At 40.2% G+C, this 20682-nt stretch overlaps 2 protein-coding genes across 5 annotated transcripts; both read left to right on the top strand.

Annotated features, from left to right (window-relative positions):
* The first annotated feature begins 88 nt into the window (after window positions 1-88).
* Window positions 89-1792, top strand: rhno1 (RAD9-HUS1-RAD1 interacting nuclear orphan 1). Of its 2 annotated transcripts, none has more exons than XM_008400403.2 (3): window positions 89-291; window positions 388-575; window positions 981-1792. In XM_008400403.2, the coding sequence occupies exons 2-3, from the start codon at window positions 405-407 to the stop codon at window positions 1704-1706; spliced, it is 897 nt and encodes a 298-aa protein (XP_008398625.2). In that variant the 5' UTR covers window positions 89-291; window positions 388-404; the 3' UTR covers window positions 1707-1792. The 2 variants fall into 2 exon arrangements, with proteins under 2 accessions (XP_008398625.2, XP_008398624.2); XM_008400402.3 differs by having other exon boundaries at window positions 91-262.
* A 664-nt stretch (window positions 1793-2456) lies between these two features.
* Window positions 2457-20257, top strand: tulp3 (TUB like protein 3). 3 transcript variants are annotated; one of them, XM_008400401.3, is made up of 12 exons: window positions 2457-2590; window positions 10611-10652; window positions 12027-12078; window positions 15422-15584; window positions 16264-16485; window positions 17450-17583; window positions 17677-17868; window positions 17954-18066; window positions 18649-18766; window positions 18861-18959; window positions 19690-19861; window positions 19950-20257. In XM_008400401.3, the coding sequence occupies exons 1-12, from the start codon at window positions 2541-2543 to the stop codon at window positions 20081-20083; spliced, it is 1491 nt and encodes a 496-aa protein (XP_008398623.1). In that variant the 5' UTR covers window positions 2457-2540; the 3' UTR covers window positions 20084-20257. The 3 variants fall into 3 exon arrangements, with proteins under 3 accessions (XP_008398623.1, XP_008398622.1, XP_081460022.1); XM_008400400.3 differs by lacking the exon at window positions 2457-2590 and adding an exon at window positions 7015-7315; XM_081603896.1 differs by lacking the exons at window positions 2457-2590; window positions 10611-10652 and adding an exon at window positions 11161-11252.
* Window positions 20258-20682: the final 425 nt, after the last annotated feature.

Raw genomic sequence — 20682 nt, 5'->3', positions numbered from 1 at the left:
CTTTGATCACGTGGTAAATATTAACCAATAAGGAGCCAGGGGATACCACCGCTAGGTGGCAGTGGTGTAACTGCAGGTTGGCATTCTAATCGAACCAGAGGAAGAAAAAGAAGAAAACCGGGAAATACAACAATGCCTAACAAGACAAGAAGAAAAAAGAGCAGGACAGATAAATTGTATAACTGAGTTTTATTTACATATGTCAATTATGAATACTATGTCTTACGCAAAGAACAACGTGACAGAAAGAAGACTATAGAAAGTAGGCGCTTGAAATGAAAGCATTTGAATGTATACTTCTTAATTGATACTCTAAAACGTTACATTTTGGTATTTTCCGTATGGACTTTTACTCAAGCTTACTTTTTGTGACATATCTTCCTCCAGGTGTTCAGGAATGATTTATGTTAATGCCCCGCAAAGCCATAAAGGCGGATAAGCCTGCCCTGCAATTTATCGAACGGCCTGTAGGAGGGAGCAAACTTCAACATGCGCCTGAAGTCCGAGCTGCAGTCAACCCTAAGGATTTTTTTCCAGAGTCACTAACACATAACAGCTCAGATCTTAATTCGTGGGTAAGTTCTGTTGTTTATTCTTTTAAAAGATGCACTTTTGGTGATGGAAAAAATGCACCCAGATCAAAGTCCATTGCTTTGTTATGAATTTGATTTGTTAAATCAATATAAAAAGTAGATTTACCCTAGAGTTTGCAAAATAAAGCAAAAGATATTTATAGCTGCCAAGTATGGGAAATGTCTGGGATATTTTAGAACTAGACAAGTTTTTATAAGTTTTCATATCATATCATATATCACCACTGCTGAAATATCCACCATAAAATCATAGTGAACTTGGTTATCTGGTAATTTGAGTTTGGACACAGAATTTTGATGTGGAACCCATGGCCATGTTAGTACCAGCTGTAAAAGATTACTGCAATTCTTGTATCACCCATTTAACTTAGTGTTTCAAAATTTCAGGTAAACCCACAGTTTGACTGCTCATCTGCAGCTGCACGTCCAAAGAGACAAGGGAGGAGAAATGGGCAGAAAACCTCAAGTTTACTTGACCAATGTAGTCAGTTGTCCAGACAAAACAACACATGCAAATACCCCTCATTGCCATTTCGCATTCGGGACCAGTCTCAGAAACAGTCAAGGACCACAACCACAACAAAAGGTGCAGTATCAAAAGTCAAAAATCAACCTCGTGCATCCGTTTGCCGCAGCAAAAGGACTGCAAATTCGGCTTACTCAGACACTCCAAAAAGGCAGTTGGTCACAGCTAGAAAAAGGAATGCTGAAGCACTTCCTGATGGCGCTGCCTCCCACAGTAGACGTTTGGATAGGCTTGGAATTCAATCTGAAGAAGTGACAAGTAGATGCAGAATTCCAGCAGAGGGAGCTTCAACACCTACCTCCACCAAGCTGATAACCACAGAAGTCAGCAGTGTTTGCCCCCCACCTGATGTGAACACTCCGGAAAGGATGTGGGAAGAGGTAAACTGTTCCTCTTCTTCCCCCAGATTTTTACTGTTTGCTCAGTCATGTACATCACCATGCAGGGGCCCACCTGAAGCCTTGGTGGCCGACACACCAGAGAGGGACTATGGGGTGAAGGTGACATGGAGGAGGAGAAAGGGGCTGATGTTGATGTTAAAAGAAAGGGAGCTCCTTTCTGACTCGGATGCACTAATTCATTGCTAATATTTTTTGTCATTTCTTTTTATATATTGTGATTTATTGTATAGATTACTGTTGTGTATTACTGTAATAAATCAAGATAAAGCATACTCTTATTTTACCAACTGCAAAATACAAATTACACAGCACTGATTAAATCTATTATCTACGTATAACTATGTTTACTTTCACATTTTACTGTCAAATACACCAATATTTTGCCCACTCAAAATCTAACTCATAATACATAATTTCAAAAAGAAAATTTTTCTTCGGTGACTCATATAAATCTTATTCAACTGTTGCAGAACAGAATATAAAACAAAGGGGTACAAGTGAAAGACGCAGCTTTATTTTCCATTTTTAGCAGAGTATCATTATTATCATTATTAAATTATATAGAATATATATTTTATTTAAGGCATTGTTGATTTAAACCGCATTATAACTGCTTTTAAATGTGCAACCTTGTGCTTGTAAAGCTACACTATTAGAATCGGTATGAAATGTACCATTTTGATACAAATAAAATTCTACTCATTGTTTTCAAAAGTACGGATAAAATTACTTATTTTTGAATGATTCCAAATTATGAATATTGCTGTTATTTGGTTATTCTAATGAATATTTTTTGAGTTCGTGACTCACCTTTGACTTGTCTGGCGAATATTTCATAATAAAATCAAAATAAGAAACTAGGCGTGACGTTGCGCCCCTCTTCAGAATGTCATCCAATTAAATCCCACCTAACGAAAGAGCGGACCAATAGGAAGGCAGGTTCTTGATATGGTCGGTAACTAAGGACAGGGTAACAGTGCTCTCGACAACAGCGTCCAAGAAAAAGTGCAGTCCCTCCGGATGGTCTTCCCTTGGCAACAGTGCTCAAACATGAGTTACTACAGTATAAGGTGAGCGGAATTCATAATGTTGCTTTCGGTTTGTGTTCGGAAGCCGCCTGTGTTTTCAAATGTAAGATCTGAATCCGAGTGTTGGTAACATATTTGCATAGGCACAAAAAAACTTAATAGTCCCCTTCAACTTTTCCAAAAACAGCACCGCGAACAGTGGAGACAGAAACAGCTAATGTTAGCTTGTAACGGTAACCAGCAATATCTAACATCCTGCCACTGGCTTTTTAACACACTCGCGTTTTTTTCCTGTGTGAATATATCTTATTTTAATCAATAGTTGTAGTCAATAGAGGGATATTTTTTGCCGAGTGAATGAACCGTAGCAATATTTACCCGTAAAATCGCTGCTGTAGCATTATTGACAAGAAAGAAGAGAATAAAAAGAAAACTCGTTATAGTACAAAAAGAAGGAAGAACTTTAAAAAGAGCAAACAATGTGGTACATATCCTACAGTACATTGTTTTTTATTGTTGAATTACTTGACAAAAGTAAAGAGCAAGCCTGTTGCCAGTGGTTTGTTTAAACCAATCAGTGGATCTATTTTTTGTTTTTGGGAAGAAATTTTGATTCACAGCTTCATATTTCAGTCACTTTCTGATAAATGCATTTTACAAGAGATGATATGAAAACATCCTCAAAGTTCTGCAGCTTTGATTTCGAGAGAAGAAAATCTTGTCATGCCTGAACATGCCTATGAGTACAGAAGGGTTTTTCTTTGTTGTGAATAAATGTAAGCTGTTAAATTCACAAATTATCATTAGGTCAATTAGAGTATATTGAAAAACAAAAATGTGAAATTATAATAATATTGCTTTTTACATTTTTTTTTTGCATTGTGCGAACTGGGGCTTCCATAAACAACTGTGTTTTTGATAAGCTGCTAAAAAGTTTTTTTTTAATAATGACAAAAAAGTTTCCTCCCAGAATATGAAGTAACAAGAAACTGTTACATTTGTAAAATAAACATGCGAACCAACCTGTACAGTTTAAAGTAGGGATGCACTGACTTTAAAATGTTAGATGTTATTCTTATTGTTATGACCGATAACCAAATTGTTTTACATGTTATTTATGTATATTTTCTTTCCCTCTCTACAGTGAAAAATGTGGAGAGTTTTACTTTACAGTCCGACACCGGCATGTTAAAAATTGCTGAAAGTTGTCCAACATATTAATCCCTTTACTTTGTGCTTCACTTATTTAAAGCCTGAGATACATGTTTAAAATGTCACCTCCAACATCACAAAGTAAGTAAAAGGACATTTTTATAAAGGCTGGGTTTTGAAAATGCTAAATTTGCTGGCACTGAAATGGGAAAAAACAAAGTGAAGCCTCAAAGGAAAAGGTTACTATTGCAACCTTTACTTACTAAGTATAGTAACAAATGGAACATTTTTATGGAGCTTACAAATGACTTTGTGTATGTATTTTTTTAGGAGTTTATTGTTACATTTAAGCCACTTTTTTGTCCCTCCTCCCTTTCCTTTCCATTGTTTCGATGTCCACAAACTCTTGCCGAGTTTTTGGCATCTCTGTTACTGATCTCTATCAGATGTGGGCATAAAGGTCATTGAAAGTTTGTTCAACTGGCTAAATGTATTATTGGCTAGACAAGTTTGAATGCAAGGCATCTGAAACTTTAAAATCTAATAATTATCACATCCAATGACTCCTTTGCAGTTGTGATGATAATGCACACATTGATACTGTGATGATTTTGATTGAAATCATTGTGCAGTTCTAATATGAACCTGATCAGACTGAAGGGACGTTTTTGGATGAGTTAGAAAGTTTGTGATGAGAGCTCTGTTTTGTTTTGAGAGCTGCATGCAATTAAAACTGTGGAGCACAAGTCTCACATCTTTTATTTTCCAGATAGAAATCAAAGTAACTTCAAATCGTTTCCTGTTGCAGTGCCAGTCCAGTTTAGGATTCAAGCAAGTTTGTGATTTAATCTCTTTAGGAATACTTTTGCTATATGCCTGACATACAGATGCTACCATCCATCCATCCATCCATCCATCCATCCATCCATCCATCCATCCATCCATCCATCCATCCATCCATCCATCCATTTTCTTACACCCTTGTCCCTCAGTGGGGTCGGGAGGGTTGCTGGTGCCTATTTCCAGCTAGCTTACCGGGCGAGAGGCGGGTTCACCCTGGACAGGTCGCCAGTCTGTCGCAGGGCAACACAGAGACACACAACCATGCACACACACACTCATACCTAGGGGCAATTTGGAGAAGCCAATTAACCCTCACAGTCATGTTTTTGGACTGTGGGAGGAAACCGGAGTACCCGGAGAAAACCCACGCATGCACAGGGAGAACATGCAAACTCCATGCAGAAAGACCGGGGCCGGGAATCGAACCCAGAACCTTCTTGCTGCAAGGCAACAGCTCTACCAGCTGCGCCACTGTGCAACAGATGCTACCATCTTGGATATTTATTCTTTTGTTTTTTGTTGTGTTTCTTCAGTGTTGCTTTTTGTCATCATGGCAGAAATAAACACATCTCTCATCAGCATACCAGCTGGATCGCTCACCGCTCTGTGGACTCACCCAAACTAGTCAGCTTGTGTGACAATTCACAAATGGCCGCTTCAGTATTTCCAGAAGAAGTGGATGGGTGTTGCTTTTCTATTCCAACTCTTGCAAACCAGTCAGAGTCTCGAGGCGAACGCGCCATCGACGTTCTCTGATATTCAGTGTGAAATATTTGACACTGAATCTGGGGTTCGTACGTTAAAAGCTGCTGAATGCTGAGAAACTTGGCAGATTTTCTGCTGTTACGGATCCCACGCTGCGCATGCTGGGATGAGCTGTTTAAAGAGCGACAGTTTTCATAACAGCATGCCTATGCAGTGTTACATGAGCTGCTTACATCAGCCAAGAGATGAAAGTGGAAGGTCGGTGTAGTTTGTTGGTGTTGTTGGTCAGACTGCCGTTTGAGAAGGAAAAAAAAAAAACGTGAAGTAAAAAGGCCTCTGCGTTGAATCCTGAGCAGTTTATTCCATTTATCCTCAAAATTGAAACTGCACCACTGTGTAAATCATTTTGAAATATCTGAACTCGGACATTGGTGTACCTCGGCAGCTGGAACCATGACTTGTGGTCGAGTGGTTTATTTATGCAAACTCCACACACATTTAACCCGACGAAGCTCTTTTCTCGAATGCCTGGAGAGCTGTGTGAAATTTGTGGTATTTTCTTACGCATACTGCTGGAGAACTATGTAAATTTCGCTAAACATTTTTGGTTCCCTGCCGTGGTGAGTCATTGTTCCAGGAAGGAGTTTGCAAAGAGCGCTGTCGGTAATCAGCAACTTACATTTCTTGCGTTTCGCTGAAACACAGCAAAGGATCGCTGCTGGAGAGTCGGTGGTGGAAGGTGATGCTTCGGGGTTCCCGTGGGAACCGGTATTATTATCAACTCTTGCGGCTTATTTCCATCGTTTGTTTGGAGCTCAATAATTACTCCCTCTGGTGAAAGAGTCCCACGCTTATCAACACTGGACTTATATGCAGTTTTAGACAAACACACAACGTACTCCCATTTTCTTACTTTGGTAAAATAGGTGTCAAAATAGGGAGATGCTGGTTTCCTAGCAACTAGATTATGGTTATACATCATGTTTTTTTTTTTAGAAAAGGATAATCTTATCGGTTCCCTTTAAAAACCATGTATGCACTTTTCCAGCGTCACATTGACAGAGCTGAAAACCTTCTGCAGGCCGTTGAGCTGTGAAAATGTTGAAAAGGGAAACATTTTTTGGAGACATTTGTAGTTTTAAAGTGCCACAACTTTCCAATAGTGCTGATTTATTCTGACGATTGACTGGACGACTGGACAAAAAATAGTCAGTTTCAGCAGATTTTTCATTAAACCACCAAAAGCTTGGATTAAAAATGCAAATTTCAATGCCTTATTTAAATAAGAAAATAAACGTTTTGCTTCCTAAAATGCAATAACTTAGCATTCCTTTGGTTGGTCATGTGTCGATCTTTCAGCAAATTGCATGTTTTCAGAGTTTTTATAATCCAGTTAATGATTACTTGATTACTAAATGAGTTGCCAATTATTTCAGTAATCAATTAATCATGATTCACGCGATTAATTGCTCCCGTCTTTCAAATGAAGCATTTTTTAAAAGATGCCAGACAGAATAAGAAGCTGTGGTTTGATAGATGCACCAGAATCTGTCAGAAACTTGTACTATATATACTTTTCTTTTCTCTTCACAATTATGAGCTACTTTATGTTTTTATCTTTTTAGAGGCATCTATACTTGATAGAATTTTGCTGTCTTTTATTTATTTATTTACTTATTTTCAGTACATTGACATTTAGCCCTGTCACTTCCGGACAGATTCTGTCTTGTGCATTGTCTGAAGTGTGAAGCCATGGCAACGGCACAAGCCTCACAACCTCAGTGTACCTTAGCGCTGGGTAACTGTCACTCCCATGGGTGGAAGATAGCAGAGCTGCCGCTTCTTTGTAATATCTGCCAGAGATCTCGGAGCGTGGAGGTCGAGTGTGTGTGCGCGTGTGCGTGCGTGTGTGTGGGTTGGGCAGAGAAGAAAGTTTAACCGCAAGTTTGAGGGAAAGTTTTTTTCACCATTGGAGGAAAATACCTGGATTAGCATTTAGACATTTGCAACCATGGAGTCCATGAAGACTGAAGGATCTCATCCGGTCTACAGCCGCTGGTCGTACAGGTAGCAGCTCATACCGACAGACTCTTAGCTTTGTTTTCCATTGGAAATTTCTGTTTCTATAGAGATGTTAGAGAAGGGACATTCTAACCACTCTCCTGTCCAACTAATGTGTTTTCTGTCTTTTGCAACAGACGACTAGAATACAACGTAGCCTTTAGCAGAGCTAAAGCATTTTGTCCATGCTTTGCCTTATATTCCTGACCAATCAGCTGGCAGGTGGTCAGAGCGCCTTGCAGTTCACTCTTGTACTTCTTGCTCATGTTTCTGCCACCATGTCGTTACTTATTCAAAGCATCGGCTTGTGACCGTGCTTGCTGTAACTAGAGTTGGTGATTTGTGTCTGTCCAGTCGTGTGTGTGTGTGTGTGTGTGTGTGTGTGTGTGTGTGTGTGTGCTGTTGGCTGGCTGATTTGAACAGGCATGTAACTAACAACATCCTCAGTGACCTTTAAATGTGTCTTCAAAAAAAGAAAAGGTGGATGTTAGCAATGGAGCAAAGATTAGCTGCTGTTCCAGTTATAATACCATCTAAAAATCTGTTTATTGAGCTCATTTATTATTAAGTCAACACATCTTTGTTCACAGAAATTTAGACTGTATTAAACTACTTTGCTTTTCATGTGTTATTCATAAATTTTTAAATTTAGCACCGTGTTTATCTGCCCCACCAGGAGATCCCGCTCTTGTTGACTTTCTTGAGAAATGTGGTGCTTTTGTTAAATCTTATTTTCTGGAACTGAAAGCATTAAATACTCTGAAATAAACCTTATTAGAGGTGTGCCGATCGATCGGCCACCGATCATAATGGGCCGATTTCCGTGAAAAAGTGTATGATCAGTGATCGCCGATCACGGTCCCTTGTTGCCGATCACACAAACCGATCAGCTGCTTCTCATTTCTCAGCCTGCCTGTGCAGCTGGTCTCCTCTTTCCTTCACACTGCACAAACGCGCAGCAACAAATCCTAAGCGATGTGGAGCTATCACGCACTGAGTGATTGAAGACGTTTGCGTGTTGGGGCGGAAAATTGAAGCACGTCAAAATTCATCAACACAACGAAGCTAATACGACATAAAAACAATGGCATACTTGACGGAGTTTGGCTTCATCGAGGCTCACTGCAGTACAGCTACAAACACTCACCCGGATTAGCATGACGGTCAGAAAGCTAAACAAATAACCCGCAAATAATTTAAGTCTTTGAGCTGCGATGTAAGACGCTGGTTCTGCTCTTGCTGTTGAACCACTGCTACGCTACAGGTAGTAATATTTCACAGACGGAGCGCCGCTTCTGCTCCACCTGGTAGTGACTCTCACACCGAACCTCTGCTTAAAGCTGCAGCATCTAACCTAAAAAAATACATTTTACATACGTATTAAAACTTTCGCTGTCCTAACATGAGACAGATAATCTCTAAAAAAATAATCGATCTCCTCCCTGCTCTGCATAATTACTCCACTCAGTCAGAAACAGCCAATCAGAACTAGCAGTAATCAGCTAGCCGCCATGCTATCAGGAAGGTTTCATTCAGTAACTCAGGATTGTTTATTGTAATGGATCCTGTATTTGCCTTTGAATGTTAAGTTTTATACTTGAATTTCTTTGGCAATGTTGAGATGTTTTATTTTGGCTCTTTGCATTATTTAGCCTCTTCAGAGCCTTCATATGTTATCAGTCTGTTAAAGATGGTATTACTGATAGCAGTACGATTTGCACAATGCCTGTTTTGTTTTTTTCTTGGAAAAAGTTATTAAAAACAAGTTTTTGTCTAAATTAAGGCAAATTCATGGTTCCTTTTTCCACATAATGTAACCGGTAGTGCTTATGATTAAAAAAATAATAATTATGTGATCGGTATCAGTGATCGGTATCGGTGATCGGCCCTCATGGATGATGGGAATCGGTATCGGCAGGAAAAAACCTGATCGGCACATCTCTAAACCTTATAGTCACCTTTTTTTGTTCTGTTTAGACGTTATGGGTAATCTGAAAGTTAGATTTATTCAAATTACAAACAGTAGCTCATTTGTTGCTTGTAACCTCTCCTCATACCTGTGACTGATTATTAATCGATGCACTTTTTTTCTTGCTAACTTGGTATTTTAAAAGACCATAGCTACTCCTGATGAACCTTTTTTTCATATAAAACTAGTTGCTGAGTCTTGGACCTTGTTTGCAGAAAATTTTGAGTCACTTTTACTGTGTTTTCCAGAGACATTGTGGGAGCCATATAAAGATTTTATATCACATTTTTCTAGTCAACAGTCACGTCTGTGGTGACGACATGTGGAAATGGGTGCAAGAAGTGCTAGAAATGTCTGAAGAAAATAAATTCTGCATTTATTTGTCTATTAGAATTATACAGCCCTATTTAGACGACATGTCGATTCACCAGTTTGTTAGACAGACTTCACTCTCAATGCCATTTGTTTACATTTAATATTTAATTAAAAGTCGTCTTGCTGCAGGTTGCCCGGTTAAGCGTCTCATTTCTGGACACATCCTCACAACTCAAGTCTGTAAATCTTTACAGCAAAGTGCTAAAGGCCTCCAATTACTGTAAAGTACAAGATGTGACTGGAGGTTTTAATCAATGCTGCTGGAGGTGTTCTGCTGATGGGGCTACGATCTCCATGGTTACCGCGGCCTGACACATGATGAAGGTGCAAGAGTTGCTTGTCCTTCTCCTGTCACCCAAGCTGTGAGAGACTAATGAAACATTGATCACTTCCAGCACTGATGAGGCTCCGTCTGACTTTGTATGAATAAGAGATTTTTTTTACTCGATGTCAACCAGTTTAATTTGTAATAAAAAAAATGCTGAGGAATGTTGTGCTTGTTGGCCTTTTTAGAATCCCATTTGGAAAGACATTTCTAAATTAATATTTGTTTTAATTGTGAAACAGTGGAATGATTGAATTGAAGATAAAACGTAGGATATTTACTGTTTTGTGTATTTAGTCTTTATCTCCTTTCCCCCTTTGCTCCTTCGTCAGTTTTATCAGACGTATCGATTTCACAGATTATCACAAACAGCCCTAGTCTTTCACAATGCAATGTTCTTTGCTATGGCTGACAGATATAAATATACATAGAGTATTTTCCTCTAATTATATGCTTAACACGTTTAAATGTTTGCCAGGTGGTGTCTTTTAGGAGAGTTGGACTCATTTAATGCCAATTACTTGGTGAATCTGCCCTTTTATTCGCTTCTCTAGAATTGTTTTTTCACTGTTGTTGAACTGACTGGCGTATTTTTCTCTCCACATAATCTTCTCTTCCCTTTTTCGCCGAAGACCTTCCAGCTCTAACAACTTCTCTTCCAACTCGATGTCGAGGTAAACCACAATCCACAATAACATAATCCTTCATCTGTAACAGCTTTCAGTATGAAACAAGAAGTTAGGGTTATGGATATCCAGAGCAGATAATGGATAAACCTTTTTTGGTCCTTTCCAGAAATCAAAATAACTTGAGAAATAATAGTATTTTGCCATAAATGTTAGAAGAGATAAAATTAGTTGGCATAAACGCATTGAGCAATTAAATTTGTTATGAAAAATATATATATATATATTTTTTAATCTAAACCTTTAGTAATTATTATTACGTGACACTTCTACTGTTTTGTAGGTCAAAAGCTGAAAAAGTATCGGAACATATAATATTAGAAACCACTTAAGATGCTCTTCAGAGATATCTAATTACAAATGTGGGACCCAGAAAATTGTTAATACTCGTTTTTACAACAGGAAACAAGTTTCGCAGACAGCCGTAATGACTTGCTAATGAGTTGGCCAACATCTCACTACTTTGTCTACTTGCAGGTCTTAATCCCGGCTCCTTCCCTTTAAATAATATTCTCATATGTGTAATTAAGATCTACTATCAGTCTCCAGTCCCTTCCCTCCGTCTCAGATGCCAGATGGACCTCCCAGGTGACCCATCTGCTTACCAGTAACAACACTGAGGGATTTATTAGTCAATGCATGGCACTCACTTGTGCAAGATGATCAATTTTGGCAAAGGGTAGCATAATGACTGTATGAGTCATGCCTGTGCTGACAAGTAGGCTCCACATTGTGCTGAGGGAGACAGACTTATCAAAGCACGCGTGTCTGCTTTGTGCGTTCAGAAATGGCCGTCCAGAGTCCTTCTGTGATGTGAGTCATCAGCTGAAATCTGCAGCTGGAGAAAATGTATGACAATGACAGAAATAGTTGGAAATTCAACGCATCTGATGAGTTCACATCATGCTGTATGTGTACATGCAGCTTTGATCTACGAACAAAGTCCTTTCTCTCCACGAGAACGTGTGATATTTCAGATGAAAGAGAAATGAGCTTGATTGGTGAATCACTCTTGAGTTTTGATTTGGGTCTGTTCAGGTCGTGGAGTCGGGGTTGACAGTAGTGACTTCTACTATTGTTCTGCTCTCTCGCCACTGTAGCTTAGCAACATGTCTCTTTAGAAAGGTGCTGAATGTAAATGCACACCAGCTCCTACACTGCAGGTCGTCCTCCTTTCCTATTTTCAGAACATGATGATAAACGTCTCTCTGCTCAGTAATTTTGAGTAATGCTTAGTTAATAAAAGTAGGTCTTACTGACTTTGCAAAAAAAAAAAAAAAAAGATGCTGAAGTAGGACATTACATTCATTTTTTTTCTTGAGAAAAACGTGTAAATCCTTCATATTTGCTTTTCTCCTACAGTGGCATTGAAGATGACGGCAGCAGTTTAATGCAACAGAAGCTGGAAAGACAGGTGGGAACTGGAGTTTTCTTCATGAAATGGCAACGTTTGACCAGTCACATGATTTCTGTTTGTTGTTTTCTTGCAGCTTAGCTCTTATTGTATGTCGGATTGATTGTGGCTGCAATCCTAGTAGAGTAGAAAAAGAGATTCTGGCAGCGTTCAGGTTGACGTTGTGATTTCTACTCTGATGTGAACAGGTTTGTTCAGAGCTCTCATTCTCAAACGACTGTCTCGCCAGGATCACCGATTTACAGTTTTATGCATTACCTAAACGTCAGCAGAAATCCTAAACGTCCACCAGGTGGATCTCTAGTGGACGTTTAGGTGGATCTCTGGTGGACCTTTAGGTGGAAAGACAGGTGGACCTTTAGGTGGACCTCTGGTGGACGTTTAGGTGGATCTCTGGTGGACGTTTAGGTGGACCTCCGATGGACGTTTAGGTGGATCTCTGGTGGACCTTTAGGTGGATCTCTGGTGGACCTTTAGGTGGACCTCTGGTGGACGTTTAGGTGGACCTCTGGTGGACGTTTAGGTGGATCTCTGGTGGACTTTTAGGTGGATCTCTGGTGGACGTTTAGGTGGACCTCTGGTGGACGTTTAGGTGGATCTCTGGTGGACGTTTAGGTGGACCTCTGGTGGACGTTTAGGTGGATCTCTGGTGGACTTTTAGGTGGATCTCTGGTGGACCTTTAGGTGGATCTCTGGTGGACCTTTAGGTGGACCTCTGGTGGACCTTTAGGTGGACCTCTGGTGGACGTTTAGGTGGATCTCTGGTGGACGTTTAGGTGGACCTCTGATGGACGTTTAGGTGGATCTCTGGTGGACCTTTAGGTGGACCTCTGGTGGACGTTTAGGTGGATCTCTGGTGGACGTTTAGGTGGATCTCTGGTGGACGTTTAGGTGGATCTCTGGTGGACGTTTAGGTGGACCTCTGGTGGACGTTTAGGTGGACCTCTGGTGGACGTTTAGGTGGACCTCCGATGGACGTTTAGGTGGATCTCTGGTGGACCTTTAGGTGGATCTCTGGTGGACCTTTAGGTGGACCTCTGGTGGACGTTTAGGTGGACCTCTGGTGGACGTTTAGGTGGATCTCTGGTGGACTTTTAGGTGGATCTCTGGTGGACCTTTAGGTGGATCTCTGGTGGACCTTTAGGTGGACCTCTGGTGGACCTTTAGGTGGACCTCTGGTGGACGTTTAGGTGGATCTCTGGTGGACGTTTAGGTGGACCTCTGATGGACGTTTAGGTGGATCTCTGGTGGACCTTTAGGTGGACCTCTGGTGGACGTTTAGGTGGATCTCTGGTGGACGTTTAGGTGGATCTCTGGTGGACGTTTAGGTGGATCTCTGGTGGACGTTTAGGTGGACCTCTGGTGGACGTTTAGGTGGACCTCTGGTGGACGTTTAGGTGGACCTCTGGTGGACCTTTAGGTGGATCTCTGGTGGACGTTTAGGTGGACCTCTGGTGGACGTTTAGGTGGATCTCTGGTGGACGTTTAGGTGGATCTCTGGTGGACGTTTAGGTGGACCTCTGGTGGACGTTTAACTCCGCCAGAGGTTTCTGGTTCACACTTAACCCAAAGTCCCAAAGAGGCATATGGAGACTTCTGTTCTTATCAGGAAACACATGAACTGCTTTGCTTAAATGTGAATACATGAAAATTATGATAAATGAATGATATGTAAAAGAAAAAGCGTATATGTTAGGTACATGTTATATGAAAAAGTCCTGAATGCATTTTCATATAGACAAAACTAAGAAAGCATTTTTCACTGGGAGCCCCTTTATCTGTCCCCTCCTTCCGACGCTAATGACCGCTCATTCAGTTAGCAACGGTGGCTGCACAGACACACTCTGCTGCTTGTCATAGTGAGATAGGCCTTTTCTGTCAGAGGAGCACATTATGCAGACGAGGCCATCAACTTTTCGATTGTGAGCTTCAGAAAAGGAGACAAAGAAAAGCCAGCATTCATTTGGTCTCCTTCCTTTATTGTCTGGAAAAAAATGGGCTCTGTGTCATTTTTTGCTCTATAGGATCAATAATTTTTGCACAATGGAACAGGTTTGTACATTTAATCTTTGTTTTTGCTTATCTGTGTCAAACAGGAGAAAGCTGCACTTTACCAACATTACTTTAGTGTTTCATTGTGAGGTTTTGAACAGTTTTCTCTTTTATCCAGAAAAGTTTAGGCGAGTGTGTTCCTTGCATTGGACTTTAAAAAAAAAACTAAACTAAAACTGTAATCATGGTCAGTATCTGCTTTGAACTCTGTCCAGTTTTCATTTTCCTGATGTTTTGATTCACACAGGGACGACTGTGAACGCCTTAAGTCACTTCCTGATCTGTAAATGTTCAGTTCTCAGTCATAACAAAAGAATTAAACCTCACAATGGATTAAAATAGCTCCAGAATGACAAAATAAACTACAGAGTCTTGATTGCTTCTTTAAAACACTTTACTGTTGTTGAATAACAAGCACAATTATGGATTGATTTATAATAATTGTCTTTTGAGATTTATTTTCATACTGATTTCTTAAATAAACTGTAGAATCCTTGACATTTTCTGCACTAAGAGGATCTTATGAGGAGGTAAGATCTTCCACACATTTAAATTTTTTTTTACTAATCTTTATAAATCTGTACAAAATAGTAAAATGCCTCTGTAGATTTATTCTAAATGAAATTGTATTATTAAATTCCCTCATATTGACAGGTTGGGGTGCCAGTGTGTGCACATTTTCACTTGAGATCTGTAACTGATGCTTTTCTAGTTCACTAAAAGGAAAAAGAAAAAAAACGGTAAAACAGATGTTGTCTAGTTTTTGACTGATGAATTATGAAAGCTCCGTTTTTGGTTTGCCAAATCTGACGCCAGGCTTCCTGGTGTCGTCCAGCTCACTGAACAGCATCACTCATCGGGACGTGTTGTTGTGCGTTTGGCACACTAATTAATCCGCTTGCGTAATCCCATTCGCTGCTCTGATCACAGTTGGGGTAGGAGAGCAGAGGTTCTGCATGTACATCATAACCACAAGGCGTTTGCAGGAGCACACTGCATTAGATATCTCTATTTTAAATCACAGTCAAGTAGCAGGTGCAATGCAGACCAGTTTTTATTTTTTTTTATTAGGCAGGCTTTTTGCAGCATTTACTGGGTTGCATCTCATCATGCATGTAGATGTAATTACCCTCCACTCTGTAATGTTTTCCACCTCAGCTGCATTCGACCTCTTCACATCAAACATTGAATAATTAGTTATTTTTTCATGAGCACGTGATCAGCTGTTTGGGGAAGGTCAGCCTGAACGTTATCTGAAAGCCTGAGGTCCCATGATGCCTTGCGTTCACAGCGGGCGCTGCTGGAGCAGAAGCAGCGGCGGAAACGTCAGGAGCCCATGATGGTCCAGCCCAACACCGAGGCCCGGCCCCGCCGCAACAGGACGCGGCACTGCGACGAGCAGGACCCGCTGGTGGAGTCTCAACTCAGCATCAGCAGCGACGTCATCCTTGATGGTGAGAGAATCAAACGCAGGAATCTCTTAAACAGCATGTTCCGACGTCGTCGCTGTCGCATAAGAGTGTTTTTAAAAAAAATAAAAAGCAGCATAAATTACATAAAAACGTCTTTCAAGCTATGCGTTCAATCATTAAGTACATAAAGTAATGCTAGCTTCTCTCTTATATTTACATGCATCTTTTAATCATAGATTAAAAGATAACTGGATTCTATTTGTGCATAAACTTCTAACTGAGGAGAACATCATTAGTTCCTCTTCCTTCATCATTTGGCAGATTGATGGAATAAAAACCTGTCCTGTTTAATGTTTTATTAATAGTGAATCAATCTGTCACCTTAGTTATTAAAGTAAAAAGGTTTCCAGAGGATTAAAATACATGTTCTGACATGTTTAAGTTGCTGCTCATAGTTATTTTGGTTTCATTCAAAGTCTTAATCAGACATATTTTATAAAAGCCAATTAGCCCAAATAGGGATCTGAACCACAGTTAATAAAAATGGGGCATTATATGCAACTTTACATTGTATATTCTTGTTGTGATTGACATAATTGATCAAAAATACTAAACTACCAAAGGTTTTAAGATGATTTCTAATGATTAAATACAAAACAGTGGATAGAGTGTCTCTCGATGTAAAGATAGCAGAATAATAATAACTTTCCAACTGTTGTAGGTATTGATGGACCGGCAGCTTTCCTGGGATCAGAAGCCGGTGATCTGGGAACCAAAATCCAAGTTCGGTCAGTGAGCAAGCCCTCGTCACCGCAGCCCCGCCATCAGTCTTCGCCTCCGCCTCAGCCGCAGAGTCCTGCAGCCGAAGAAACGGAACAAGACGGCGACACCGCCACTCTGCTGGAGCCCAAGACCGACATCCACCAGCTGCTACAGAAAGAAGGTCTGCTTGGTGCCACAAGGTCTCCATTCATTCTGTTTTCTCAGGAAAACAAGGGATTTTGTTTGGTTGCTTTCTTTAAAAAAAAAAAAAAGATTTCAACTATTATATTTTTTTGCATAGTTAGCTCTTTGTGTATGCTGCTTTGAGCTGAACTCACAGCCAGTGTTTAGATGTGATCCTGCAGACCCTTCCAGCCCTAATCCACAAAGATTCTTTGTAGTTTCTTTGACAATATAAATTGTGACATTTCATTTCCCTTTGGGATAAATAAGGTGATTTTGAACTGAATTGAGCTAACTTATTTATCACTTTTAAATGCTATAACAAGTTAGAATAGTCACTGTGTTATAATTTCTGTCCTTTCCTGAGCTGCTTTAGCACCAGTGGACCACCACTTCTCTCTAGCAGTGAATTAAAGTTGGGTCTAGCAGCAGCCAAGAGCTACGTCTTGGCTGATAAATCCAATTATCAATGAGCAGACAGATGCCTCAGGCCTTCCGTCTGCTGGAATCATTTTACATCTGCATGACTGCCTGGCTCCCAGTGTTAAGCCTCACAAAAAAAAAAAAAAAAAAACTCTGGCATTTGCAGAGCTGAGTCATTTTCATCCTGTTTCTGATTTGAAATGATTCAGTAATTATTGGAATTGTTAAGATTTTTTATTTTTTTTTTGCATAGAAGAGCAGCCAGCCGTCTCCCTGTGGAAGAAGAAATGCCCCGTAGATCATTCCAGAGAAACAAGAGTCAGACATTTCCCAAGTGTTGCATAATCCATAGAAATACTTTTCATGTATCGAAGAGCAGAACGAGCTGTCTTCTTTAATCCTCTCCAGAGATTTATTTAAAAAGAGGAGGATTTCCGCCATGTTTTCTGCCTTCATGCCTTGTGTGATAAAGCTTCCCAAAAGGAATTCCCGTTTTGCCGATCTGTGCTCATGCTTTTTTTCCTCGTGCCGTTCGACAGGCCTGTGTGGAAGCATGAACTTTGATGAAGCCAGCGAGCATGGAGACGAGGCAAACGAGGAACGGACGGGTTCTCTGTTCTCCAACGCCGACACACCCAGGCCCGCATCGGCTTCCAGTGGCAAAAACGCTCCCGTGAGTTTTGCACCAACTTCTACCGCTCGCTTACCGACTCATTCAGATACTTCCAGGACATTTAAGTGCTGCACTGTTCCCCTTTTATCCCAGGAGGCGGTAATCCCCGGATCACTTTCTGCAGAAAGCGTCCTTGCAGACGCAGCCAACCTGGAGGAGTTTGTGCTGCTGCCGGCTCCTCGCGGCGTCATCTTTAAATGCAGGATTACTCGGGACAAGAAGGGCATGGACCGCGGCCTCTACCCCACCTACTTCATGCACATGGAGCGAGACGAAGAAAGAAAGGTGAAAGCCAGACAAATTAACTTATTTATGTTACTCGTGAAGTCGGGTCCCTATTTTTAATCTTACAATATCTTTTTCTCTGCAGGCATTTTTGTTGGCTGGAAGAAAGAGAAAGAAGAGCAAAACATCCAACTACTTGATTTCAGTGGATGCCACGGATCTGACACGAGACGGAGAGAGCTTCATCGGCAAACTGAGGCGAGCCAAATGCTTTTTTGTTTATAGTTTTAAACATTATAAATAGTTTCCTAGATAATCAAATAGATGTAGAATAATATGTTTTTTGTTGTTGTTTTTTAGTCCATTTAATTCTAAGATTCTGCTTATAAATTTGGAAATAAGAGTGAATAAATGTAAATTAAAACAAATCTCTAAAAAATGTGGGAATCATCCTGTTCAGGTTTGTTCTCTCTGAATGCACAACTGAAGTCCTGATTTCTTAAAAAAAAAGGTGAATTAGCCCTTTAGCTTTGCTCAGAAACGTAAACAAATAAATGCTCCAAAAGCGAATAAACAATTTAACCAGGAAGTCCCAAAACATCCCAGAATAACATCCAAAGCTCTAAAGAGCTCACTTGCCTCAGTTAAGGTCAGAGTTCATGATCTAATAATAAAAGAGCGACTGGGCAAAATGACCGCCACGGGAAAGTTTCAAGGCTAAAACACATTTGTGGGGATGTTGGTTTAACAGAAATTGTTTTAAAATATAAGAAGTAAACCTGCAAAGCTATTTATAACATAAATAGTTATGTGTGTTACGTGTGTTTTCTCTTTAATCAGGTCCAACTACACGGGTACTAAATTCACAGTGTATGACAACGGCATCAATCCCGGCAAAAACCTCGGGACGCTGCTGGAAGAAAGCAACACACGACAGGAGCTGGCTGCAATCTGCTATGTGAGCCAGTAGCAAAAAACCAAGATGCTGTTGAGCTTGTCCTTTATGGTGACATTATCACATCGTTGTGCAATCTTTTTTTTTTTTTTGGCAGGATACCAACCTGCTGGGATTCAAAGGGCCACGTAAAATGACCGTTCTCCTCCCAGGGATGAACTTGAACTATGAGCGGATCCCTGTAAGGCCTCAAAATGTGAGTCCAACAGAAAAAAGGTTTATGCAAAAGTATTTCCTCTGAACTCTGTGTCGTTAATTATCTTTAACTCTCCTCGCCTGACCTGTTACTTTAGGTGGACGACCATATCTTAGTACATTTGCAGTTATGTCATACATACTGGGTTAAGAATCTGCTTGAAACTTCTCAACAACTTTCTTTGTGTTATGTTCTTTAGTCTTTCACTCCAGTAGCAGTCAGGCTTGCAACGAGTCTGAGAAAGCCTCTGACTGCAGACTGTTGGTGTGTGGCAGTGGTGTCATTAGTAACATGTCCAAGATAACATCATCAATTGGTTCATTGTCAACTTCTCTGGGATTTGCAGTTGTAGTTAAGGTTTTAACATGTGAATCAGCTGCTCCCACTTTTAAAAAAACACTTGTTGCCATGGATATGCATTATGACAACTGTTTGAAAGTAAAAAAAAAAAAAAGTGAGAGCAACAATTCTTCCATCTGCACAGCATTGAAAACCGAGGAATTCATTAAAGCAACACCTCAGCCAAAAAGAACAGATCAGAATGATTAACTACCTAAAGGAGTTCTGTTACGTTGCCACCATGAACGCTGCAATTCTAGAACAGTTTGCTGATTAGATGTCTTCTGAATCTGACAAATTGTTGCACAGGATCGTATTTATAAATTTGAGACGGCGAGGGGTGTGTATATTTTCTGGAGGAAGCATTAGCATGTTTTGGTTTATGTGGCAGGAACAAGAGACCCTGGTGAGCAGGTGGCAGAGCAACGTGATGGAAAACCTGATTGAGTTGCACAACAAGGCCCCCGTTTGGAACGAAGACACCCAGTCTTACGTTCTGAACTTCCACGGCCGCGTAACACAAGCTTCGGTGAAAAACTTCCAGATAGTACACGACAACGACCGTGAGTGTATCCTTCAATACGTGACATCGCCTTGTGTGTGTGTGTGTGTGTGACTGCGGACTGAACACGGCGTTTCCTCCAACCACAGCTGACTACATCATCATGCAGTTTGGAAGAGTTGCCGAAGACATCTTCACCCTTGACTACAGCTACCCTATGAGTGCTCTTCAAGCTTTTGCCATTGGTCTGTCGAGCTTTGACAACAAGCTGGCCTGTGAGTAACGGGAGGATGTCCTGCAAGCAACCCACCTGATTTGAGCCATCTGTGTTCAGCTGCTGTTAATATGTAAAAAAATGTACAGGCTAAAAGAGAAAGCTCATTCCATCTTATGAGACACCATGTACAAGAAGAGCTGATGTCATGCTTATAACCTCATGTAAAGATATATGAACTGATCTTGTTTTCTGTTGTTTCTGGTTCTGTTTTACTCTATTTAATCCTTTTTCCCTCTGGCGCCATCTGCAGGCACAAAGTTTAGACCCCTAAATAGAAGAGCGGTCAGTTATTTTTTGTTTGCCTTTATTTTGTTTACAAATTCAATTATAATTAATATTATTATTGCCACCTAATTTAATTGCCCCTTGTGTCTAAAGTGCATTTTTATGCATGGATGTTTTATTTTTGTGACTGAAATGCTAGTCTTGACATCACAAACACATAAATGCAACATTGCACATTTTAAAACATACAATACACATGAATTGTTTTTTTTTATTGATTGATTTACACCTTTTACCAGAATAGAGTATAAAGACAATCTTTTTTTTATTCTTGTTAAAACACCAGTGAGCTGTTATTTTGGTGAACAGATGCACAAACT

This window comes from Poecilia reticulata, chromosome 23 (genome assembly GCF_904066995.2).
Source record: "Poecilia reticulata chromosome 23, P_reticulata-male-v2, whole genome shotgun sequence".
NCBI lineage: Eukaryota > Metazoa > Chordata > Actinopteri > Cyprinodontiformes > Poeciliidae > Poecilia > Poecilia reticulata.
The sequence above is the reverse complement of the archived record's forward strand: the minus strand, read 5'-3'. Positions and strand labels throughout refer to the sequence as shown.

Bases quoted from the DNA above. Each gene is read 5' to 3' on its own strand.
- rhno1 (XM_008400403.2), top strand. From the start codon at position 405: ATGTTAATGCCCCGCAAAGCCATAAAGGCGGATAAGCCTGCCCTGCAA. The intron at 576-980 runs GTAAGTTCTGTT...TCAAAATTTCAG, and splicing joins GCTCAGATCTTAATTCGTGG to GTAAACCCACAGTTTGACTG.
- tulp3 (XM_008400400.3), top strand. From the start codon at position 7,260: ATGGAGTCCATGAAGACTGAAGGATCTCATCCGGTCTACAGCCGCTGG. The intron at 18,067-18,648 runs GCGAGCCAAATG...CTCTTTAATCAG, and splicing joins AGCTTCATCGGCAAACTGAG to GTCCAACTACACGGGTACTA. The intron at 18,960-19,689 runs GTGAGTCCAACA...TTTATGTGGCAG, and splicing joins TCCCTGTAAGGCCTCAAAAT to GAACAAGAGACCCTGGTGAG.